General features: G+C 44.6%; 2 protein-coding genes across 34 annotated transcripts in view; one reads left to right on the plus strand and one right to left on the minus strand.

The window, feature by feature from the left end:
• LOC124199233 (far upstream element-binding protein 1-like) overlaps positions 1-26,066 on the minus strand; it is a 28,923-nt gene that overhangs the window by 2,421 nt on the left and 436 nt on the right. Inside the window, exons 2-16 of one of the 32 annotated variants that reach the window (XM_046594980.1) lie at positions 12,979-13,049; positions 3,798-4,119; positions 3,605-3,734; positions 3,411-3,537; positions 3,276-3,350; positions 3,066-3,215; positions 2,669-2,731; positions 2,094-2,300; positions 1,693-1,963; positions 1,478-1,635; positions 1,100-1,226; positions 900-1,034; positions 707-831; positions 454-621; positions 45-266 (exon numbers count right to left, since the gene is read on the minus strand). In XM_046594980.1, the coding sequence (XP_046450936.1) occupies positions 60-266; positions 454-621; positions 707-831; positions 900-1,034; positions 1,100-1,226; positions 1,478-1,635; positions 1,693-1,963; positions 2,094-2,300; positions 2,669-2,731; positions 3,066-3,215; positions 3,276-3,350; positions 3,411-3,537; positions 3,605-3,734; positions 3,798-4,119; positions 12,979-13,049 (2,336 nt within the window). In that variant the 3' untranslated portion in view covers positions 45-59. The other 31 variants (XM_046595003.1, XM_046594994.1, XM_046594987.1 and 28 more) reach the window with 31 other exon arrangements.
• LOC124199207 (sushi, von Willebrand factor type A, EGF and pentraxin domain-containing protein 1-like) lies at positions 7,788-24,805 on the plus strand. Of its 2 annotated transcripts, none has more exons than XM_046594977.1 (23): positions 7,788-8,075; positions 10,709-10,833; positions 11,354-11,557; positions 11,907-12,009; positions 15,194-15,376; positions 16,504-16,614; positions 16,699-16,791; positions 17,724-17,900; positions 18,416-18,589; positions 18,670-18,849; positions 18,935-19,114; positions 19,876-20,049; positions 20,231-20,605; positions 20,686-20,892; positions 20,974-21,387; positions 21,487-21,649; positions 21,734-21,852; positions 21,981-22,123; positions 22,362-22,488; positions 22,605-22,764; positions 23,263-23,774; positions 23,840-24,010; positions 24,087-24,805. In XM_046594977.1, the coding sequence occupies exons 1-23, from the start codon at positions 8,021-8,023 to the stop codon at positions 24,284-24,286; spliced, it is 4,350 nt and encodes a 1,449-aa protein (XP_046450933.1). In that variant the 5' UTR covers positions 7,788-8,020; the 3' UTR covers positions 24,287-24,805. The 2 variants fall into 2 exon arrangements, with proteins under 2 accessions (XP_046450933.1, XP_046450934.1); XM_046594978.1 differs by having other exon boundaries at positions 21,737-21,852.

The raw sequence follows: 26,066 nt of genomic DNA on the forward strand, positions 1-26,066 counted from the left end.
ATGTACGATTCCAAAGGAAGAGTGTTGCAGGCGGGGGATATTACCACTGTTGTTTCCTGCTATTGTCCGTCAGAAGGAGCTTGTCCATAGCCTCCATACCCTTGGTAGCCATAAGCTGCTGCTCCACCTTGAGGTTGGCCTCCGCCAGGCTGTCCACCGTAGTATCCAGCCGCTGCTGCGGCACTACCTCCAGATCCAGCGCCAGGGTAGGCTCCGTACTGAGCAGCTGATCCAGCTTGACCTGGGCCTTGACCGCCCTGGCCACTCTAAAAACAAAAAAATCACAGGGTATTAGTAAAAACTCTGGACACACCAACAAATGCTTGTCAACGTTCAGTTTTAACATTGCAAATATCAACGATATAAAACCTTACACTGTCTGTTCACACACTCTTAAACAGCGTATAAGAATCAAGCATAAAATCGCAAGCAAACCAAGAATCATATTCTTACCTGCTTCATCCTTGCCTGAGCTTCGATGGCTTCAGCTTCTCCAATCTTGCCAATGGAGCGGTAGTACGCGGCCCACTGTGCGCTATAGTCTTGGGTTGGCGCCGCCGCTGGAGCAGCTGCGGGAGCTGCTGATACTGCTGGATTTCCCATACCCTGCAAAACAATTTCCTTTTTGTTAATGCTCGTAACGGAAATTGACGACTACAGACAACAAAACAAGAAATCTTTACAAGAAATTTAAGCAAAAACGTACCTTGCTGGCCTTTAGCTGTTGTTCAAGAGCTTCCGCATCTTTCATGGCTCCAATACTTCTATAGTACTGTATCCACTGGGCCGTATAGTCTGGTTGTCCAGTTTGAGGATTGACAGGGACACTCCCTAAGACAGTTACATAAGTAAGCCACGAGACCCACGTAAAACAATGCATGGAGAAAGAAGTAGAATACCGCTATTGCCCTCAGGCTGTCCAGGATTGCCACTTTGGGCTGAAGGAGCGCCACTTCCCGGCTGTTGGTAGAACTGCTGTTGCTGGTAATATGCTGCCCACGCGGCAGCGTTTGCGGCATTTGGATCCGCTTTCGCTAAAGTAACATGAATTGTCCAATTAAAGTTAAAACAATATAAGAAGATAACGAAATATAAATACATGGGTCGTTGGGTTGTCCAGGCCACTGTTGATAAGCGGCTGCTCCCCAGCCTTGAGCTGCGTAAGCTCCAGCGTTCTGATTTTGTCCCATTGGGTAACCCTGTGCTGGAGGTGCACCCATTGGTCCCTAGGTTAACAAATATTAAGATATCAGCATTGATAATTCACTTGCTTTAAGTAACAGTTTAAACTATCAGTTGATTATCTACTGTAGCCTGAAGTCCGATTACCAACCACCCAATTTGAATTTGGTGGCCGGTCAGTACTTTCTGCTAATTTTATTTTGCACCCGGAGCATGATTTTGAAAACAAATGTTTTCAAAATATTTAAGACTCCGTTGCCGATAGAACAAATAGAACATAAAACAGTTCACTCACCAATCCCAGTTTTTCGCTGATCATACGTTTCGCCAACTCCACTTGTTCATGCGATCCCCTAATGATGAAGATCTTTTCATTTGGATTTGGAGGGGGCCTCCGATCAAGCTCGCAAAACGCTCCGGACTGTTGATTGATCTGCTTGATTGTTTCGCCTCCTGCAATGAAAATGGTAATGACGCTAAAGCACGCACAGTAAGCCAAGAAATATGTACCTTTGCCTATAATAATTCCGGTTTTGGTGGAAGGAACCAGAAATTGGTACTCGACTTTGTCTTGTCCGTTACGGGCCATTCCTATGCTTGGTCCTCCGCTCCTGCCGACACCAGGTCCATATTCTCCCCATCCACCTCCTGTTGAACTTCCACCGCCAGGGCTTCGTCCATATGGAGCTCCATTCATACTGCTGCCGCCTGTGCTTCCTCCTCCAGTTCGACCCCGGCCCCGCCCCATCTGGCTATCACGCGCCTGCGACTCCCCCAACACATGGAAAGAAGAAGAACAAAAGTTGACGTTTCGTCATTTCCATAAACAGTAAGAAATGTAACACTTTCTTTTTAGTCATTAACTAATTTAAAAATCTTATGAAATTAAAGCACATTATTAAGTGCACTACCAATACAGATTCAATGAGTTCTTCGATGCGTTGTCTGGCGTCCTCGATCTGGTTCATGGTGCCTGTCAGCGCGCACATCCTTTCCTCGGGATTGTCGTCTCGTCCCTGCTGGAACTGAACCCGGGCTCCTGTTTCGTTCTGGATCTTCTTGATCATCTCGCCGTTCTTGCCAATTACAACACCGACAGCCGATCGCGGCACTGCCACCTGAAGCAGGGTAGGACAAGCGAACCCTTAACACTAAGTCCACTCGAGTTTCCCAAAATAGTTTTTCGGTAGTTTTTTTACGACTGCCCCGTTGAATAAATGTTTTAAGACAGACTAACAACAAACCCCAGGAATTGCGATTCGATTGAATTCTAGTCGCATAGGAGAAGGAAGGTTAAGGAAGGGAAGAAAAGTCCAAACCAAAGAGTTACAGTATAAGGAACGGTTATAAAGGGAAGTGATCAAGAAAAATGGAAGGTCTCAAAAAACAAAACGAATTTAAATGTGAAACAAAGAAAAAGGCAATAAATTTTGATAGAGAAAAAAAAAGAATAGAAAACGTGCACAGACATAGACGAACGAAATACCTCGATAGTTTGCTGCGGCCCACCTCCTCCATAACTACCAAACCTCTGTCCTCGACTGAAGGCCTAGTGTCATAGAGAAATTTGGCCTCAATTACTACTTAAACACGAACGATCCTAATAGTCTGTAATTCATCTGCGTCGATGAATGTTTCTCACATCTCCAATCGCAAGTTTCAAACTCAAAACTATCGCAAACAATGTTGCCATCAACCAAAATAACCAAGCGGATACAGACATCCTTTCCTAACGGACAGTTGACGCGAGGCCCATGATAATTTCATCGGAGAAAAATCAAGTTCAAAGTTGCCACTACACACTTAAATTGCTGTTTGAAATTTGTGATTGAACATCGGAGAACCATAAACAAAGACTTAAAGGAAAATAACGAGAGACTTACGGAGACTTCCATTTCCTTTTCGGCGATGAGGTCGTACACAAGTTGTTTTGCATGCTCAACTTTCTGTGGGTCACCGTAGATGCGAAGAGGCTTTTCGTTTTCTTGTTGAGGACCATCTTGAACAACTACCATCCTTGTTCCTGACCTCTCCTACAACACACAAACCATTATGTTAAAATATTCAAGAAGAGAATTTATTGATCTTCTCACCTGCAACTGCTTGATTGTTTCACCACCTTTACCAATAATTAATCCTACTTTAGGGCCAGGGATCATAACTTCAACCTAGCATTTAGAAAAGTGTTAAAAATGTAGAGAAAGTGCAAGTGAATATCATGTACTTACATTGGGAGCTAAAGTGAGATCGATACCCACATTATGTTGTCCACCTAAAGATTCAACTGATGGAGGTCCTGCATCTCTGGGTCCACCACGAGTTTGAACAATATTGTTGATCAGTTCACGAGCTCGCCTGGATACAAACAAAATTGTAAAGACTGTAATACAAGCAACCAATGGTAAAAGTGAAGGTATCTTACCCTATCGCTTCTCTTGAGCCAGTGATTGTGCAAGTCCGGTCAGGGAGGCCAGCACTGTCAGGTGCCATTTGAATTTTGGCTCCAGATTCAGCCTGCAGTCTTGAAATCTGCTCTCCACCTCGTCCAATAACTTCAATAAAAAGTTAATGACGAAAAAGTTTCTAGAAACACAGAAACTAGGAATAATACTCACTCAATCCAACCATTTTATCTGGAACAGCAACTTCTTCAGTGCTGATGGGACCAAGGTTCATCATGGAGGCAGCAGGCATTCCCATCATCGGTCCTCTTCCCTGCATACCAGGTGATCTCAAAGCTCCAAATGGATCAGCTGCATTTGCTGCAGCTGCAGCAGCAGCAGCAGCCACGGCTGCTGCCATTCTCTTGGCATCAGGTTCATTCTCCATTGATGGGCTTACACTGCTGAAAGGCCTCTTGACAGTGGAGTTTGAACCGTTTCTTTCAAAGTCAAAGTCTGACGGGCTTCCTGAATCTGGCTGAATTTTTGATGCAACCTGAAAAACAATTGTGACAATGTAGTTATGTTCATTTCAATTACAATATAGTCAATGAATAAAAGTTTGATTTATTAAAGGAAGTCAATGTGTGAGAGCACATTTCAATCAGCCATTTGCTGTAGCATTCAGAGGAGGATGGGGAATTTCTAACTAAATCAGACATCTTGAAACTGTGATTATCAATGTAGTCGGTTACCATGTCAAAACGATTTGACGTAAATGAAAGGAAAGAAAATAAATTTACGAAGAACAGCCAAAAAAAGTTCAAGTTGGCAATGAACCCAGACGTGAAAAAAAAAATGCCTCTCGATTTCAAATTCTACGGTTGATGGTGGTGGGGAAACACCGGCTTTTTACACACGTTTAAGAACTAGCCTTTCAAAGACGTGAATCCACTGCACAAATTCTCGGTGATTAAATAATCAATCGGCCATGAGTGCAAACTGAAGAGACTATAGAGAGTGTAACGAAAGATGAGGCTACCTGATTATCCGTCTAGGAACACAGGAATCGAAACGCGAGTCAAGCCCGAGTTAAAATGGTGGCGTGTGTAAGCAGCCACACAGCAGTGCTGGCCGCTGGGGAGGGGAAAAAAGAGAGAAAGAGAGAGAGCCCTTCGGGGCGGAGTGGAGGGGAGAGAGAGAGAGAAAAGGCGCCGCGTGGCCAGAGGAGAGGAAAAAACCAGAACTACTACTACTACTAGTGGTGTGTGTGTGAAGCGCGTCGAAGAAAATTCGGAATTTCTTACGCTGTCACTAAACCTTTCTCTTTAAAAAAACAAAATGGCACACACACATCACCAGACGATGAATTTAACTAAATTTGGAAAAAAGGGGCTTACAATCAACCTGAAAAAATTGCTTTATACACAGATGCAACACATTCACAATTCCATTCACTCGCACACAAAAACTGCGGTACGACTGTGTTGCCCGGCATACGGCAACCAAAGCCCAGGGTAGCCCTTGATCTAGCTACTCGGAGGGGGAAGGGGAGGGGGGAGAAGCAGATAGTATCCAATGACCGAACCCAAGGCCGTGCCGGTTTTGCGCTTCGAAGAAAAGGATATGATGTTCAACTAGAGCCATCTAACGACCAGACAGCGAAAAACTACGTCTGCGGTGGTGGGTTTTCCCTCACACGCCATGGCGATTATTATTGGACTGTCAAAGAAACAATGTCTCCTAGATTCTTTTTTACGCAAGCTGGAGACGCTGACAATTTTAGGTTATACAACTATTACTTAGTCGGGTCAACATACAACAATATCAAATGAGGCATTAAAGGAAGGTTGTTGCCCGGAATGCAAGATTGGCTCGAGTAACTTGAGAAAAAAGAAGTGCAGAGGAGACGCGTCTGGTTTGCTAGTTTCGTGGGGGAGGGGTGGGGGACTTGAGGAGGGAGGGTTCGCTAGATAGAGATGGGGACAGAAGGGGTGGCAAACATGGCCGCCAAAACGTTACGCCAAGGTCAATGACATTACAAGAACACCAATGCTTGTTCGTAGAATATATGTAATCTTTTGGTAGTCGATCGATTGTCAAAAGTACTATCGTTTTGACTTGGATGTGGAATGAAAAACAAAAAGAGTGTCCAATATCGACTAGAAGAAACCTCATTCTGTTGTTAGCCCATGCATGACTTTTGAAAAATAGAAAAAAAGTAGTAGTAAAAACAATACAAGTGGCGCGGCGTGGTGCCGGTACGTGATAGAATGGCGCGAAACATGGCCGACGTTGCACTAAACACTGAAAATAGTGGATAACAAGCCGGTATTTCTCGTCTATCAAAGTCGTAAACTAATCTGCCTACAGGGACGTGCAATCAACCATTTATTGCCAGTCCTGGGGTAGCCGAACAACTCAAAACCCAACACCAAAAACACGTGGAGGGAATGAGGCCGACACAAAACAACCAAGAAAGTCTTGGCAGTTTAACCGAGAAATGAAGCTTTCACGATTACAAAATCGATTGAATTCGTTCGTCGACACTATTAAAAACAAATTTTTACCTCTCTGGCTCGTTGAACGGCATCCGCAAATGCAGAATTCTGGCTGTTGTTTTGTGCCGTAACAGAAACTTCCATCACTGGCTTCCAACAAAAAATGTTTTGTAAAATAATAGCGCCACCTACCGTGAAAAATAAAAAGAACAGGCCCACTTTCTAGTGAGACTGAAACAAAGGTACACAACGTCATCTAACGGGCAAAATTTAATACTTTCGCCTTTCTTGGTTTATGCACGCTGCCAAAATGGGTATTTGTGCGGTGTGTATTGGACGCATCGGGAAAAATCAACAAATCGACTTTTTAATGTCATTAATTATTTCGTTTGAGAAAATAGACAACAATTTTCTAGGTAATGGGACAGGGATGTGGCGCAGATAAAAGACAATAGGAATGGTCGCGAAATAATTGATCAAAGGAATCCAACTAGTTGAATTCAACTGGCTGAATTTGGATTTTCAAAGTCCAATAACAATAGTCAACTTCCTCTCGTTGAAACGCTTTTTCAAGGAATATGTCGTGGCCAGATGTAATGGCGGTATCTTGTTTCTAAGGCAACGATTTGTCGCCTGTATAAAGTGTGTGGGCCTATATATTGCCGTCACCGATTTAAAATTCCCGCTTATCTCTGGCGGAGCGCAAGGCTTAATTTTTGAATTGATGTTTTTTCGATTATACACGAATCAAAAAATGTTTTCCCCATTTCATTTTCCACGGATTTCAGGTATATACTCAACGCGAAGAGTTACCCAGGTGAATGATAAGATTCCCAGTGAACTCTTGTCGTCTCTTCTCAAACGAGTGCAATGGAGAACATTGCAGATCGATGGAATGGATATAACTGCTCCGCTCGCGGTACTCTAGTTGATAAACGAATAAACACCCGGCGTCAGCATATCGACAAACAAAACAAAGAGCATGATGGATGTGATGGGCTCTACCTTGTATAGAGCTACGGATGTATCCTATAGCCCTAGTCTTATAGTTTCCCCCAGTATGTTTCTGGTATTATATTTGCATAATGGATGCGGTCGTTACGCATCCGCTCGTGAAAAAAAAAACATGTTTTGCTACCATTTAGTATATATATCGGTGCACTCTGAAACTCAACTCGCTACCGTCAAAGTACTACTTTCCATAAACTGTGGGCGCTCTCGCGTGCCGTACGTGAGAAATATTCGTGAGTGGATGATATTTGGAGTGAGGAATCAACTTGAGCGCCCAATGAGCCTTGAACAAACTTTCCTTGTATCCCGCCCTTGTACACTCTTATACTTCTTCTTTTCTCTGTCCTTTTGGCCGGAATAAAGTATTTATTATTACACACATAAAACGTGTAAATGTCGGACGTCGGGAGTCTGTACGTTGGAGATTTAGGTGGGGGGGGGCGAGCGACGAAGAAAGGCCAAAGACTTGATTGGGGTGGATGCTTCATCCCCGTGTCTTACAAGAACACAGTGTGATCTACCCCGCGCTAATATAACTCGCGTGACAATTATTCAGTGACGCTAGTCGCGTGCCACATCACAGCCGCCACGGCGTCTCATTCCGGCCGCCAGACGAGGATCTGGACGACCGTTCTCCGTATGTGTATACGCGCGGCGCCAGCAGCAGTCGCGACCGCTCTCCATAAAAGAACGTGTTCACCCTGCGCAGATAGTTCAGTGTCTCTTGGTCTTCGATCGAGTCAGGTTGTACTGCAAGCAGACGCTTGATCCTTCGATATATTCCGCCTCTTTCTCTCTGTCTTCTTCTATTTTCGATTATTTGCCCGACTGGCGATATTCATTCCATTTGCTAATCATAAATCGAATCACAACCAGCTAGGGAGAAACACCAATTTCTCGTCGAGTTACTTGAATGGGCACGAGGAGCATCAAGTTCGAGTGACCATGTCGAGGATCGTGATACTGATGGCAGTGATTCTCCACGTGCTCTGCGCTAAAGGTAAACGGACATCTTCTTAACTATAGGCAGATTTAGGGATGGTGACAAAAAGATTTAGCTAGAGTCACGTCGCTCCCGTTTTTGAACGGGAAAACGGGATCACGGCAAATTGTTGTTGTCGTACACGTTGCACAAGAGTGCTCAACCAGTTTGTCGCCAAAAGAAATCCGCGCTGAGCTTCGCAAGCGGATGCGCATCTTCGATTTCTTGGCACTACACGGTTTCCAATATGATTTTTCCTGTCGCCTCGTCGTTTTTTCTTTTCTTATATAACATTTCTAAAAGAATAAAGAAGACGGACGAACTTTAGACAAAACGTCCGGTTTCCCCTCTTTTTTTCAGACATTTCGGGGTAGGATCCAAAGAAAGAGAAACCAATAAAACATCCAACATAATCTCCTAGCGTGTCTTCCGGAATGAGATTTTTCGATGTGCCAGCAAATTTTTTTTTTCTTTCTTATCTTGTTATTGTTGCCTTCCTAAATATGGTATGTCCTCCGGAAGTAGGAAAGGAAAGAAAGAAAAAAATGTCTTCCTCATTTAATATGGATGGGAAAAAAAGAAATTCAACGGTTACACCACCAGCAGGTCATCAGTTTGCCTTCTCACGTGCTCAATTCCGGCTTCCGGGAGAGATGATGAAGACCAATCTCGGATAAAATAAAATAAAAGTCTGTCTCTGTCGGCGAGATCCATGCGGATCATCTTGCGATGATGTAAACCTCCCCCCACCGCAGCTAGTGGATGTGTAACATCATAGAGTCACGCCGAGGAGTTTGTGCGCTTGACTCTATAACATGCACTTGTAGAGAGTAGAGAGAAAAGATATCCTGCATCCTGGGCAATCACAAATGCCATTCCCCGCTAGAACAAGTTTAATACGAAACGTGTCACATCACGGGATATACTGCTGCTGCTTGGGTAAAAAGAAAAAAAAGGGGGGGGGGGTGGCAGCTGGCACGGATTCCCGATGATGATCCCGAGGACCCTCTTTGCTGTACTGCAATAATCTGATATCTCCGACCCTTGAAATGGAATGTCGCTCCTTGTATGTCATTTTTAAACAAAACAAAACGAAAAAGATCCTGGCTTGACGAAAAATCATAACGTCTAGCCAGGGAAGTGGTTCCGGGATGAGTCCCTGGAATCGTGAGTATTCAGGGGAAAAAGAGAATTGTCTTTATATACATACACACGTCGGATATCTTACAGGAATTTAAATAGAAACGCTTGAAATATTCATGCGACGCACAAATCCGCGAAATGTGTTTTTGTTTTTTATTTTGTTCGCACGGAAAGCATTTGAAATGTAACATGCATAGACGCAGGTTTTGTATTTTCTTCTTGTTTTAGTTAACGAAGCGATTTGGACTATTGACGTATAAGGCTTTTGTTCCTTTTTGCTATAGTGCAACGTGTGGGGAATAACAAGTGCTGTAAGAAAAAGAGTGTATATGTGTGTGTAAAGAAACGAATACTTGTATAAAAAGGCCGGAGAGAATCAACTGGAACGGAACGGGATCGTGAACTTGTGAGAGGGGGGACTAGTCTCTACTGTAGCCCATTGGATTCTTGATTGCTCCATCGGGAACCACTGGCCACTGGATGGATGGTCGATCACCCTTATTCTATCTAAAAAAGGAGTCGATAGAACAACTTTCTTCCTCTTTGATTCGAGAAGTAAAAAGGAAATTCACCCACTCTTTTTATTTCTCTGGCTCATTTCGTGAGTGGGAGTCCAACTAGGATCGGACTCTTTCTAAATTATATTCACCTCAGGTGTGGCGATAGCCCCGAGCTGCCACCAACAGTCTGGATATTCTACATGTATACTACTTTTGGGGTGAATGACATTTTCGACGAGAGTATATCGTCGAAACAATATACTATGGAAAACATAACACAAGAGAAACGGCGTCTTTGTGTATAGTCTATTTATGCGTGCAGCATAACCAATCAAAAGTTTCGACTGCGTAGCAACTCACTCCAACTGGTTACTAAAGAACGTAATTGTGCGTTAAATTAACTCTGATTGTTCGTTCCGTAGTTCTTTTTTTGTTGGGTGGAGGGGGGACGAACTGGTACAGGGTTTTCTCTTAGTACAAAGTTTTCGAGATTACACGAGTAGCGGGAGAAACAGATAGCTGGGCAGAAGTCTTTGTCGCCAACTTTGCAAATTCAGATAAGAGACATCGATCCCCCCTTCAAGTATAGTACAAGAGACTCTGTGAGAGAGCTCACAGGCTGAAGGATTTTGATGAAGCTCTATACATTATCAAGCAGCCAGCAGTATGGAGCCGATTCTATTTGTATCCCGTATGTTCCTCTTGAACGAATATAATAGAGCTTCTTTTTTTAAATTTTTGTGAAAAAATCCAATAAAAATCAGACGGGATGATCCTTTCGATTCATCGTCTCAAAGAGAACAGCAAAAATCTCAGCTCGTTCTTGTTTCAATAGATTTCTTGATTGGTAAAAAACCGTTCGTGTTCCAATTCGAAATACCCAGCTACTCGGTACTAAAAGAATCAAACGACGACGCAATTTGTCTACACGTTTTCCGTCTTTGAATAATTTCGGATAACTGTTGACAAAATCCTCCGATTTCAATTGTTCAATATATAATATAATAGATGAAACCAACGCCGGGGATGGACAGAAATTCGGCTACGGATTCACATACGTCCGCGGAGGAAACGTCGCCGGACTGACGGCTCGAGGGCGAAACGGCAGCGACCCTACGGGACTCAATTGGCAGGCAAGTATAAAAGTTTTGTTCGTTTCGTTTCGTTTTTTTTCCTTTCTTGCTGGAATGGCTCTTTGAATCCCATAAACAAACCACTTAGAAACTAGCGGAAAGGCAGCATCGTTGAGATCCTTAAGGGCTGCTGCACAGCAGCTGGAGAGATTCGCACGGACTGCGCGCTATGTGTGCCAGCGTGATGGAAACTATTAAAAGGCGAACACGAAGCAATTGCGGGGGCATATTTCTCTGGCAAGAAAAGCTTTCAGACAGTTGATGTGTTCAACCGTCGAGTAAAAAAGAATGAAAGAATTGAATTTTCGCAATCATTCCGGCATGGAGTCGAATGAAGACACTATATTAGAGCACACACAACATAACGTGAAATCCTCTCTAAGAATAATGTGGCCGGGAAAACGTGACTTTGACTAATGGTGCCCGTTTTTGGTTGGGTCGTTCAATGGGGCCGCTCCTGCTGTTTTTTCGGCTAAGTATATTTCTACATGTGTGTGGCATTTTTCTGCGGGTCTAATAGGCGGATAGTCCAATCGGTGGCGGCGATGCGGATGACGAAGACGAAAACGACCAGGACGACGTATTCATCCGACCATGGAACGACGGCGGATTGAACCTGCTTCCAGCCCAGTCCTCCTATATTCCGGAGAGGAAATCCTTCAAGAACCCGCGCAACGTCCCGTCAGATTCCTGCCCACGCGACGAAGATCTCGCCCAGGCTCAGGTTATTCTTTTTCTTCATCTTCCCTTATGTCTTTTTTTTTTGTTTTTTAAAAGGATTATTCTATATTTCTTTTATCGTTTGTTTACGCATTTTGACATGATTGTTTTGTATTTCCGGATCAGCTTATTATTTCTCCACGTCAATTTCACTGCACCAAGACAGTGCTGACATCATCAGATGTCTCTAACAAATCCTACTAGACTCTTCTGAGCCTGCGACATAATAGAAAATAAATCTGATTCGCTCCCTTTTGTTCTTTTCAGCTCCGAATATAATCATCTACTATTTTCCTGTTAATTCGTCATTTCTTCTTACCCAAAAAATCCCCCCCCCCCTATCTTGTCCGCAGGGTCGAACATGCCTGAGGAAATGCTTGGCTGACGAGGATTGCCGAAGCCCACGTAAGAAATGTCTATGCGACGGCATTTGCGGACTGTCTTGCATCAAACCCGGTGAGTTTCGATCCTGATTTATTGCGGCTTGTTTGTAACTCCCCACCACCACCAAATAGAAGAATGTTTGGTCGGAAGACCCAAACACAATTGCTCTATATAAACCGACATCGTTCAGCAGTTTCGATCGAAACGCTTTGAGAGTCTACACACATCTCATCTTCCCCCAATGATGCCGTATTGGGAAGACATAGTGCATACACGCCAGCACAGACGTCTATAGACATCTGCTTTCTTTTCTTTTTTCTTTTTCTTTTCTCGACGAGGGCGAAATCGTTTGAGTGGGAGACGAGAATAAGGGGCCAATCTTTGGAAACCAGCAGCAGGCGCACGGTGTAATAATAGGGTAGGATCGAGCTGCAGCAGTCCTAGCCGGAGCTTCAATTTCGCAAGAGGCAATTTCAACAACAACAACAACAAATTGATTTCCCCCCCCCCTCCTCCTTCTTCTACCAAACATTTAAGCGAGAATATATGGTTATCACCAAAAACGATTGGCCAAAGGATTTCGCCGAATTGCAGGAATAGTTTGCTGCAGCCGGAAGAAAATGAAAAAAAAAGGAACAAATCAAATCGACGAATATCTAGCAACGAGTTGGAAACATTAAAGATGAAAAGGAGTTGGGAGCTGTCCGGATGGAAATGCGCAAGTTGGATGAGATGAGGGGGGATATCCCTATGACTTGAGGCGCAAGTATAGCTTATAGGCTACTTAGACGGCAGCCAGGCCAAAAACTTACTTGTTGATTGAAATGGAAATGGGTATAGATAGTGATGTGCGGCGGCAGCAGACTATAACCCAACCGCAGTATATCCATTCCCCCCTCCTTTATATAGACTATAGCTGCTAGCTGGCACTAAAGGGAACGGCTCAATCCCGATCGATAACATTAAACCGATCCATTTACTCTTCTTCCCTTAGAGAACGATGAATAAGTGAAAGGCAGAATTGTTTTCTTTTTCTCATACCCGATTGGAGTTAAATTCAGCAGCACAAAGGGGCGACGACGGGCTTCCTCTTCTGTCTTCAGCACTGTGTTCTGTTATTAACAAAAGAAATAAAAATGAATTTTAAAAGGAAAAGAAAAATGCACAATAGGGTGAACGTGTAAGAGGGACGGGAGAATTCACATAGAGCGCTTGTACATCTATACACACACAATTGAATTGAAACCATTGATTTTCGAGACGTTAAAAACTTATTTCCCATTCTATTCCGCAATCCATTCAGTTGCTGTAGGTCCTTGAATAAAAAATAGAAACTCCCGAAAGGGAATATAAAGTGCACGGAATAATATAATCGTCCTAATGTAGATTCACATCTATTTATAGTCAAGACCCCGCACACCTTTCAAAAATGACTTTCCTTTGAAACAAAGCAGTCTAAATTATTCTCAGAAAATTTAAAATCCCTAAATGTTTGCCATTTCCTTCTATATTTTATTTTCCTCTCCCGCGTGATGATCCAGCTTAGCCACAGAATATTTTATGTTGGTGGTTAAGGAGCTAGACTTTCAAGCGCTCATTTTCACCACATAGTATACGCTCTCTCTCTTTCCTTGCTCGGCGAGAAAGAAAATCAAGTTGCGCTTATTGATTTTGCGCGCCCGAAAAGAGAGCGGAGAGAGAGGCTCGAACTTGAACTTCATCGACGACTCTTTGTCTTGTTGACGAAAGGAGATGACATGTTGGCACGCCGCCACATCAGCAACTGCTGCTGCTGCTTCTGCTTCCCTTTTTTTCTTCTTCCTTCACTTCCTGGTATGAGCGCGTCTCGATTGTTGGTTAGTCTCTATCCGTACGCCCCCTCTCTACAATGTCAGCATGCCATCAACCGTACAGCTCCTCCCTGTAGCTCAAGTGTTAAGACGTCACGTAATCGATATCGGCCGTTCCAAGCGCAACCTACATGCTCCTTTTTGTGGGGTTTCGAAATGCTCGCCGAGTAGGTCGGTTGCTCGATCTGTCAAAAAGTTGTTGAACAAGTGGATCGCTGATTGAATATATACGAGAGAAATTCTATTTTGGGCCGTGAAAGTTTCACGCGATGGCAATAACAACGGCGACACACACAATTCCGAGAAAGACAATATCTATTCTGTTTGGCAATTCATAATGTAATTGTCTTGGTTTGCTTTTTTCAACATCTATTATTTCCATCCATCCAACAGCGTGTGCGCCGTTATTTTATCCCCGTGCCAATATGAGGCCAGTGCAGACATCCTTTTGTGTGTGTTTTTCTTATCAAAGATAAACTTTATTTTTATTTAAAAAATGGATAAAAGGGACGAGCAACCCGGCAACTGGGGAAATAGAATCAAGAGTGGCCTCGAGCGCGCCAAAATCAAACTTTTAATCTGGAAAACGATTTTGACTCGATCACTCAAACACGATCAACAGTATATACATAAAGCGGAGGCTATATAAGAACAAACACGTCTACCAACCCAACTGAAGGAAACGTTTAAACGCATTAAACATGTGTCTGGTATCTTATTAGATAGACATTATAAAAGGAAATCGAGTCGGACATTTGAGGAGATGTGTGCGCTCACAATGTGTTTCACGCCACTGAGCAAAAGCGGATTTCATCTGGTTGTTTTGCTCACTTGACTGTCCTCCCGAAAATGAGAAACGTCGTGAATAATAAGTGACACACATGCTACTGGTATTTTGATGGTACGTTGCGTGGCTCTGAACTCAAAAGCGATCCGCAGTTACAACTAGACTCGTCCTGTCAAAAGCGGGCGGGAGAACTGTGTCATCTTTTCATGCTTGCTCGTCTTATGACGTGCTTCTAATCCAATCATTTCCATCCCGCCCAAAACTGATGCCAACCCCCTCCCGAAGAACAGCTCAGCTCGGAGAGAGAGGAGAAAGAAGAAAGACACACTCCGGGAGTGCTCGTCGGGAATTGGTCTCATTTTCGACGGTCGGCTCCTGACGGCAAAGCGCTCCTTTCGGCTTCTATTATATATATATAGAATTGATAGAGTGACACACCGTCTCGAGATCAATTATTATTTAGAGCTTTGATTTTTCGACTGCTCTATGTGTGAAAATGCCACGTCGTTGACATTTATTTCTTCTTTGGTTTGCCTGTCACATCCGCAATTATAAATGGATGGGAATTTATTTTTCTTATCTTTCTTTTCCATTTCGTTTTTCTCTGTCGGAGCGGCAGATCGTGAATGTCACGACGAACTGGGTAATCCGGACAGAGGTAACGTGATCTTAACTGGGCGCTTATTTGGAGATCGCGCCATCTACACTTGTGAGGAAGGCTACCGCTTAGTCGGAGTGGAATTCCGGCTCTGTCAAGCCGATGGATCGTGGTCGGCCACCGAACCAGCCTGTCATAAAATCGGTTAGTATACAAACATTTCTAGTTGTTTTTTTTGTTATTTTTCCGCCGGCTACTGGGATTTTGTTCGAATAATAATAATAATCTTATCGCCGTTCATGGGGGGTAGTTAGTACGTACTCGGTATTATTCATTCTCAAACAAACATTTGCAATGTGCACCAATAGTCCTGTACCAATTCTCTCATGGGAAGTAACCCCCCTCGCTCTCTCAACTCGTCTTGTGTCAGTAATGTCATCCAGACGACATCTGCGCCCTTTCGTATTATTCTTGTATTATTACGAGGGTATAGGCCGCTGCTGTGCTTCCAGCAACAGCCGACGAATTCAATTTGCCGCCACTCCTTCATAAGGCCGGCCCTTTTCCTACATGTATGCTGTATGGATCTCTTCACTGCATCCACAAGCGGATGCATGGGATACTGCTGGACTCTCACACGCATCCAAACACACACACACACATATATCGATCCCATTATTCGTATTGCATCGGAGCGTGCGTTTCGCCTCTTCCAGCGCGGGCGCTATATTCCGATATAGACACTAAACTCGGACGATCTTCGCTACTAGACGTCAAGTTTATCGCATACACTATACTCTATATACTATATATACGACCGCTCCAAATCGAGTGGACTGCTATGCCATCACTAGCTGGATGGTGCGGGATGACGACGACCATCCCACCTTAGTGGTGTAATGTTCCTGCCTTGAATAATATGCGACACTCTGGAGGAGCGTGTCGGGTTTTAATGAAATTTCGGGAGGTCCCCAGCCGAGCACTCGCGTCTCCCAGATCGCATAGGAATGCTGCTGCAACTGATGCGGTCGCGGTTCATCATCAATATGAATGACGGGCGATGTCCTGGTTGAATCACTTGTCACTACTCCCAATCCTAAACCCAGAGATATGAGACAGGAATAACTGAACTTGGCCAGGGGATTGATATTGAAGATGACCAGCACCGCCCAGCACCAACGACTCTTGGGGGCGGAAAAAGCTCGCCGGACAGGGATTGCATAAATCAATCGTGGATTTCTGCTGTAAATCCCTGCCGAAATCGCATGTTTTTAAAAAAATTTCCAGAATATTATGCGGCGCGGCTTATAGATTTGAATTTTCTTTTATAGTTCAGAGCAGCGGATATTGCGACGAACCGCCCATCGTACCCAACGCTCGTCACAACGCACCGCAAGAGCAAAACAGCTTCGCTCCCGACACCGAACTCCAATATCAATGCTGTAAAAATTTCTATACTATTTTTCCTCAAAATTCATTTAGATTTAATTGCTATAATAATCATTTTTTTGAAAACCAAAAATAAGACCTGGGTTACAACACTTTGGGCTTCGCTCGAGCCAGATGTCTGCAGTACAACCAGACCGTCAAATGGTTCGGTCCCGACTTTAAATGTGAAGGTAATACACTTATATAATTCTTCTATTTTTGAACTCATTTTTTACTTTGATGTTTACACACCAAAAAGTCTCAAAAAGTGGAGAATTATTGGTTGGATGAGCAGTTTGAGACAGGATATATCCCTATATATAAGATTGTACGCATCGAGTTGTTTGGTTATTTCCTTCTGATATTTCTTCTTTGCCGGAAGAAGAAAACCAAAAAAGACGAGAATGTGAAACAGAAGTCGAGGGAAAGAAAAAAGAAGAAGGAAGGCGACCGGGGGGGGGATAGAGTTGACACTCGACAGTTCCATTAGGCGAAGGCAATGAGAGCGTGTTGGATGTGTGTGTGTGTGTACAGTCGGCAGCGATTTATCGTCGAGACTTTGTTAAAGAAGGAAAAAGCCGTTCGTCATTGCGCTGTTCCTTCCATTTGTTTGGCCACCAAAGAGCAACAACAACAACAGAAAGAGTCGAACGGGTTAGAAAATGAAGTCATTTTTATTATGTTTTGCCAAACATGGCTTCCTTTTTCCCTCCATGTTTTGGGGAGGAAAAAAAAACGAGCCCGTCGGGAGGACGGAAATAAAACCAAATAAAAAAGAAACGGAATGAAACGTCTTTTTGATGCACTCCAACCCGACAAAAAAATGGTGAACAAATAAGAGAACTTGTTTCTCATGTGTGTGTATGAGCATACACACACAGCCCTTGGGTGTGCCTCCAAGACTTACTTTTTTGTTTCCTCCATGGGCTGGGCTGGGCTGGGCTGCCCATCCGTTCATTCACCCGCCGCAAACCAAAAAAGTGGTTTCCCATTTGATTCGACATCACAAGTTCAATGGCGGATATCCGTAACTTTCTAAACCGCCTCTTTCTTATTTGGCGGTGGCCTAACCATGATCAATAATTTCAATTGAAACATTTTTGAAATCTTTTTTTTTTCCAAGCTCGATCTTGCGGTGAGCCGACCGACATAACCAACGGACGACACGAAGGCGAATGCCACGCATTCGGCTGTCGTGTGACCTATTACTGCACGGCTGGATTCGATCTGGTCGGAAGAGCCAACCGCTACTGCCAGGCCGATGGTACTTGGACTCCAGGAGAGTTGCCCATCTGTGTCCGTAAGTTTCTTCTTTCCTTCCTCTTATGTCTTTACATGATGGCAATATAGGGATCGACAAGCCACGCCTACCCTCCCCCCCATACAATAATATAACAAGTTTGCGATCAAAACCACCACCCCGGTTGGTTTGTCCCCACCCGATGGATGAGTCTACCTCCTCTGTGACCGATGCTTCATTCGATTAGGACCTTCTCTTTCCCCCTCCTCGTCTTTCCATCCATTACGCAACACCCCAAACTCGTAGATATCGATAGCAGCGGAGGCCTATGTATGTGTACACATCGCGGATGTTGGTCTTTGGATATTGATCCAGGTCTAGATCGTGTGGACACAAGAGCCACCGACCACCGCCGCTCATAAATGTGAACGGGATGTTTGCACCGGAATTACTACTACAGGGGCTTTTCAGTCTGCTGTTTGTCGATCCCATCTCTGAATATTATTACAAGACGTGGGCCGTGATGTTTTTGCCGAAAGACTACTATGATGTGGTGATCCTTTTATATCCCGCAGCTGTCCAGTGCCCCATACCCAGCGACCCCGATCTTGGCAAGGCCATCTTCAGTTCTACCAGCTATAATTCCATCGTGTCCTACGAGTGTCTTTACGGCAACTCCCTGGTCGGTCAACCCACAAGACGTTGCGGTCCGGACAAACGATGGCTGGGAGAAGAACCCTTTTGTCGAGGTTTGTGCTTAAAACTTGTATAGCTATTTAAAAAAATCGGCCCCGGCAGCTCGTAAATCTACATTTATTGGGGCTGTCAGAAATCAACTGCGGATCACCCGGACTCATTCCCAACGGATGGATTGAAAATCTTCACTTGGGGACTTCGCTGGGCACGTCCATTATTTACCGCTGCAACAAGAACATGAAGCGGATTGGCGCATCGTCTGCCACTTGCGAGAAAAGCGGCCGCTGGAGCTACAACCCGCCTCAATGTTTATGTAAGTTTAAACTTTGCATTTTTTTGGCGCCAAAAAAAATTGGTTTAAAATTAAATTCAACACCTTTTCCAAAAATAAATCAAAGCATCTTGCGTGGTGCCGATGGTGGAACGCGGAGTCGTCCGCAACGTCACGGCCGGATCGATGGTGTCCCACGGTGAGAACCTGACCCTCGAGTGCATCAACTTGTACGAGCCGGCCCACGGATTGGCCACCTTCACCTGCAATAACGGAACGTGGAACGTCATTCCTCGATGCGAACCCGGTACGGCACGCTAAAACCTTGGCGCAGAGGAAATTCTAGAAACTAATGAACTGCTATATACGGTGTAGTATACAAGCAAAAGCACGGGCGTCTATAACTAGCAGCAGCAGCATACCTTTGACTAACGAACTTTAATGTCATGCGTAATCTGATTAGCACTCCGTCGTGTATAGCTCTTTCCCTGCACGCTTTCGTCGCTGCATAATGCCCTTAATTAAAAAGCAACTTTTCTTCCGGCTCCCTTTGTCTTGACAGCGAGATATGTGTACCAATCTCACATTTCGCTTTGACCTATTGAAACATCGCTCCCTCCCGATTTTGATTACGTTTTCTTCGACTTCCTTATATGGGATTCAGATGCCAATAACTTTCTCCAAAATAGATGGCCTATACCTTTCTATTTACAATAGACAGTCGAGCCCTGTCTCTTCGGTCTTGTTCCGTTTCATTCCTTGTTTCCCTCCCCCCCAGCTTGTGTCACCGAGTTCATTACGAAATGACGATAGCGCCCAGGTTGTTGGCAATCGATAGCCAAAAAGAGCCCCAGAAATCTCATTAAATGACATCCTATACATCTTCATTTCTCAGGACTACTATACGATATACACACAGCACATATGTATATACGTACGACTGGAGCAACCGTTGTTTAGTATCTCATTTCAATCTCTTGTCTCTCGCTTTTCTTTAACTCTCTATTCCGGCCGTTTCAAATTCGTTCTCTCTGCAAAATGATGGCGTCTGCTGTCACGCCCACAAAGCTCGATGTAAATCGCTGCCAAGACGACCCCGTCACGGAATGGTGATTGCTCCGAGAATGGAGCACGGATCAAGGGCACTCTACAAGTGCAAAGATGGTTTTCAACTGGCCGGATCCAACGTCACCGAATGCAACTATGGAAACTGGTCCGGCTTGCCGCCCACCTGCCAAGAGAGTACGTAGAAAATCTATTTTTGACTTCTTCTGCCCGCATTGGCCCTTGACTTGGCTATTCGTTTTGATTTTTACTAAACTAAACTCCACGCACTGGCCATGGCAACGTAATAAAATTAAAAAATCGGGAAAATTGTTTTTCCGCTCAAATGGCTCTATTTCTTTGGCTGCTGATGGTGTAGTCTACTGCCCGTTTCCCGGCTACATCGCCAACGGTAAGGTCATGCTCATGGGAAATATGGGCTACTATGATTACCGGCCCTACGTCAAGAAGGTCACCAACAATCGGCAGATCATGTACGAGTGCGATCGCGGATACAAGCTGGATGACGACGGACCGCCGGGTGCCACATGCGTGGCCGGTAGGTGGAGCCCCAAACAGTTGCCGAGATGCGTCGCCGAGCAACACTCGCGCGGCCGCTGGGCGCGATCCATCAAGTCCGGACGAACACCCGTCGCCATTCGACCGGGAGGCAAAAAGAGCTCGGGAAAGAGCACTCGACGTAAGCAAGGATCCAGGCGTAACGAGCAAGATTACGACGACGGACAGCAGCACGGTAATATCTGCCCATCCGCCGGCCCCCCCCAAAAAATATAACTGGAAACCATTTGAGATCTCCGTTATCTTTTTCTTTAGAATCGAGAGATACTTGTGTACCACTGGCCGTCGAACCACATGCCACAATCCAGGTGGTGACTCCTGGAAAAAATGCCAGTGACATGTTCAGCACTGGGGTTGTGCTCAGCATCACCTGCGCTGAAGGCTACAGGCTCAATGTCGGAAACCGGACTGTTCGTTGCAAACGAGGCGTTTGGAAACCGGAACGACCGACTTGTTTACTCAGTAATCCTATTCCGGAATTAAACCCCTCCAAAATTAAATTTTAACCACGACTATTTTGTTTTTGGGCGGGATTTCAAACAGTTCCGTGCACCATTCCGGATGTGGAGAATTCTGCGTTCCAGCTCAACGATTCGACCGTGTTGGCGGCCAACTCTGAGATTCCGCACAATGAAACGGCATTGTTTGGTTGTAATGCCGGATACGTCATCCAAGGACCGGAAGTCTACCGCTGCTGGTTCGGCGAATACATCAACACCCACGGGCAGACGTCCGAGTGCGTCGCTGCACCTTGTGAGCTGCCGCGAATCTCTTACGGGGAATACACGGCCGGATACCGGGCCGGATTGACCGTGGCCAATGGATCGACGGTCGATTACACTTGCTTCGAGCCCAACTATGTCAAGATCAATCCGGGGCCTATCCAGTGTCGACTGGGCGAGTTCATTCCCGACTTCCCAATTTGCCGGACCCGCTCCGATCGATTCGGCGTCGACGGTACGCAACAACAACAACAACAACAACAAATAAAATTAGAAAAAAAGTTCTAACAGAGAAAATAAAAAAAAACGTTTCTTTCGATCAATCAACTGATAGATTTCGGTCGAATCGCTTGGCAAGAGTTTAAAGGCGGCGGAGACATCACTGAAGGCGGAATCATGGTTTTGATGGACCGGAATAAACGAAACTGTTCCGAGCCTCATCGCGTTCACGGATCGCTGGTTTTCAGAGACGGCGAGCCCAAAGAAGGCGAGAAAAAGTGGGCAGAATTTGAACATTTGATTTTTTTAAAATAAAATTCGCAAATTTTTTGACGATTGGAAAAATGTTACTGGGTTTGAAGCAGGTTTCCCCACGGCTCTCAAGTGACTTTCCAATGCGTTTCGGGACTCAATAAAGACCGCACAACGTGGCAAATTGTCTGCTCCGATGGATCGTGGAACGGTCGACCTTTAAGCTGCGGTAAAACATCTCCCATCAACTTGTGTCTCTCATTTATATCTTTAGCTACTAATAACGCGATGGCTAACGTTTCTTGAGTCTGCTTCTATTTTTTCCCAACTTGTTCGGTTCCCACACATCCGGAAAAGACGGTGAAGTCTTTGTCGAAGGACTCGGCCAGCCGTCCAACAAATCTTGCATCTTTCGCAACAACGAAGCGAACTTGATGACTTTCTACGAAGACCAACAGATCACCGAAGACGTGGTCGAATTCCCGCCGGGTACCGAACTAGTACGTACTATATACTCTAGTATACATCTACATTACCTATTGCACAACTTCGTTCCTCCTCTTTTCTTCGATTCGATCGTCGAGAAATACGCAATTCCATTGCTCTCTATTATGCTGGACACTTTCAATCCTCTCTCCCCAGCCCAGCCCTGGCCGTCCATCTGACTTGATTACAAATGTGTCCTTCTTCTTCCAGAGTCTATACTGTACCGTATCTCTTTCTTTTGGCGCTTTCCAGATTTCCCGTTGCTACGATATCGGCAAGTTTGCTTTCACCGGATCGGTTCGTCGTCGCTGCAGCCGTGGCGATTGGACGGGCATGAAACCGGCCTGCGTCGGTCTCAGCCAAGAAAACGATTACGCCCGTAAGCGATTGCCCCGCTGCCCTGTCACAAAAACTAGCTGAATGATTTATCGCTTGATAACGTTTCTTCTTCTTCTTCTTCTTCTGTGTTTACTTTCGGGCGGGTATTTTAAACAGTCGAGAAGCCACCGACGATCCTCTTCCGCCACCAATTGGGTCCCATCGCCCAGAGTAATGACGGTAGGCTTATTGTCTATCCAGGAACCATTGTCCACATGGAATGTCTCTGGATCCGGCGATTTGGCACTCCCAAATGGGAAGTTTCTCATCAGTACAGGTACCTACTTTTTTTGTTTTGTTTTGCGTTAACTTTACTCCGATGCGGTTGGTCCACAAATAAGCCCCGCCTTGAATTCATCACGTCACGAAAGACCAAAAAATATAGAAAACAAAAAAGATGCATCCGCTCTTGAACCGCTCGAGAAGATCTACCAATGAAACAGAATGTTGGGTCGATGGCTCGTGAATGGTAAACAGTCTGGCGAAATGGGCCACACAAGACAAGTACCGATCGGTCATAAGCCGCTGCACATTTCCCATTGTGTCGTTTCAAAAGCGCCTCAAAGACTTTTGGATGAAAAGATTATTCCCATTGGGGAACGAGTGCGCCCAGCCAAATTGAACAGTCATCTCCAAGTTGCCACAATATCGCTCAGCTTCTAGCCCATGCATAAAGTGGCTGCTGCAGCCATTGTGATTTTGACGAAAGTTAAATTTGTCTGATAGGCTAAAAATAAAAAAAATGTTTTTGATTTGATTGGCGAAATGTGAATAGGAAATACCCAGAAGGATGGACAGAAGAAGAAGGACGGGATAAAACGCTGGAATATCGACTGAGTATTTTCCACGCTCAGAAAGATGATTCGGGCACGTTCACGTGTACGACGCCTACGCGCCATCAGCACAGCGTCGAGATTATCGTGCATCCGGTTCATTGCCCATCCATTGTGGAGCGCAAGGGATTGGTGGCATCGACTAAAAACACGAAAATGGGAGTCAAAGTTCATTTTTCCTGTCACAATAGCAACTCGCTGATTGGCGCTCCTGAACTGACTTGCCTGCCGTCCGGCAGTTGGAGCTCGCCCACCCCGTTCTGCGAGAGCGTCCTCTGCCCGGACATCACCAACATCACCAACGATCGAATTTTGCGAGTCTCCATCGTCAGCCGAGAAGTTGGCGGACGTGCTCTATTCTCCTGCCCGCCCGGTTTCACCATACGGGGTGCGGGAACCGAGTCCGTCTGTCAATCGACTGGGGAATGGGCCCAACCGCTACCCCGTTGCGAAGGTGACGTAAACAAAAACCCCCCAAATGCGTTTCAATTACTTAACACATTTAATTGACGTTGGCAGAAGTGGTTTGCGAACCACCAACCAACCCGGAAAACGGATACATTCAAGGGGGTAGCACCTACAAGGCTGGTGAAGTGGTCCAGTTTCATTGCCACCGTGGTTTCATGGTCGAGGGACAGCCCATAGCAGTTTGTCAAGATAACGGCAAATGGTCCGGCACTTTCCCCAAATGTACTAGGACGCTTAAATCATTGCCATTTTGTTCAAGTTACGTCATAACTGACGATTCGTTTTAAAAAAAAAAAAGGTTTGCCGGCTTGCCCGTACCCCGGAACAACAATTGGAGGGACGATTTCCATGGTCAAGTTCTACTACCCCATCGGAGAAACTGTAACATTCGATTGTTCAACTGGTCTAGTCCTTCAGGGCAGCCCGAATCTTCACTGTCAAAAGGGTGGCAAGTGGTCGTCGGCGGTGCCCACTTGTATTCCAGCTCAGAACAATTAGGAAACATCTTGCTGGCTGCGCAAACCAACCAACACACACGTACACACACATGTTTTCTTTTTCTTTTTCTCTCTCTTAATCGATCAATTATTGTCGGCAATTACTACCTACATTTAATCCAAAAGTCGATGTCAAAAGTCGTTTCTCTTTTTTTTTGGCTTTCATTCCCCCCTACCAGCAGATGAAAGTTACCAACGATCAACTTCATTTTTATGATAATTTCTCTGATAATATATCAACCTTCATTTCGATGTTTAAAAATCGATATACAACGTATATATATTTGCAACGGAACGAGTAAGTATAGATAGCTGAATCAGAGATTTCGTTGACACCTTTGAAACGTTACAATTCATAGCATTTATTTACACTCTCGGTCTGTGTGATTTATATATAACTGCTTTGTGTTTTATAAAAATTTTCGATGTTTATTCGCAAAAAACCGAAACCCTGACAAAAAATACTCTGAAAATTTGACTTGACTGTTGACGTCAAATATAATAACGACAAATTTCAAAAGGATTTTCGTTTCAAAGGGAAAAAAACAAAATGGGGAGTCGAACTTTTCGTCCAATTTGTGGACGTTTAATTAAGAGATGTCGGTAAACGGTGTCTGAATAAAAAAAAAGTCTCGACTCATCAAGCTGAAAAATGTTGTCAATAATCAATGAAAAGATGCGCAGTGTAATGGTGCGGCGAAGCGATTTCTTGCCATTTTCTTCCGGCTGAACGGACGAAAACCGAGTCTTTTTGTTTGTCGTGTTGGACGACGGCGACACGCGACGGAGAGATACAATCATCTTCATAAAGCAAATGAATCGAAGAAGAAAGAAGAAGACGTTTAGACTGGATCGATCGTTACGCAACGAGATTGTTTGATGATGTGACGCCGCAGTGGCTCCCGCGCATTTATGCATTGCTTCCAGTTCCGAGAACATTGACGCCAAAGACGGGAAACTTGGCTTTGATATTCGTCGGTCCAATGGTTCATCCCCTGGCCGCTCCCACATGTGCTATTATCAATCACACAAGAACCGCTTGCCTTCGAATGAAAAGACGCTGGGCTGGCTAGACGCTGGGCAGCACAAGCACCAGCTGCATGTCGTGAACGGGAGGAACACGGTCCGCTTCATTGCTCCGTTTGTTTCCGCCGAGCTAATGTATACGCTGATGCTCTTCCGCTCCACATTTAATTGCAGAGTTTCCCACATGCAGTAGCCGCCTACTGAAATCGATAGTCAACATTTATATCCGTTTTTAGCTAGACTAATTAACTCGCCCGTGGCGCCATAAACGAATGAAAGAGAGATAGTTTGATGGCAACAGAAAGAGCAAACATCATTCGTCTTCGCTCACAAGCCCACCCCCCTGAGGGGACTCATCAAAAAATCGAAAAACGACACGCTAGAATGACTGGAGATTAATAAGTACACTGTGTGTAGACTCTACCACCGTAGCACTTTAATGACTTTGTTGCTTTTTCGCTATAAGCCGTATCATTTACTACGCCTTGGGATTTCCGCACTTGAAACCGGGCTCAAGGTGAACGCCATTGTTCACATTTCATAAAATATCTAATCTTCCTACCAACAACAAGAGATTTAGTAAACTAATAATGAAGAGTTGATGGAGGACGAAAAGAAAAAAAACAAGACCTCAAGATTTTCCAAAAGTTCGTCGACTCCAAAGTTCAACTAATGGCGACTGATTTCTCCAATTCAGTTCGGATTATCAAATCATCATTTCGTACTGATGTAATTTAACGGGAAATGTGTGACAG

This window comes from Daphnia pulex, chromosome 1 (assembly GCF_021134715.1).
Source record: "Daphnia pulex isolate KAP4 chromosome 1, ASM2113471v1".
Classification (NCBI taxonomy): domain Eukaryota; kingdom Metazoa; phylum Arthropoda; class Branchiopoda; order Diplostraca; family Daphniidae; genus Daphnia; species Daphnia pulex.

Bases quoted from the DNA above. Each gene is read 5' to 3' on its own strand.
- LOC124199207 (XM_046594977.1), top strand. From the start codon at position 8,021: ATGTCGAGGATCGTGATACTGATGGCAGTGATTCTCCACGTGCTCTGC. The intron at 18,590-18,669 runs GTTTGTGCTTAA...TGGGGCTGTCAG, and splicing joins AGAAGAACCCTTTTGTCGAG to AAATCAACTGCGGATCACCC. The intron at 22,765-23,262 runs GTACCTACTTTT...AAATGTGAATAG, and splicing joins GAAGTTTCTCATCAGTACAG to GAAATACCCAGAAGGATGGA.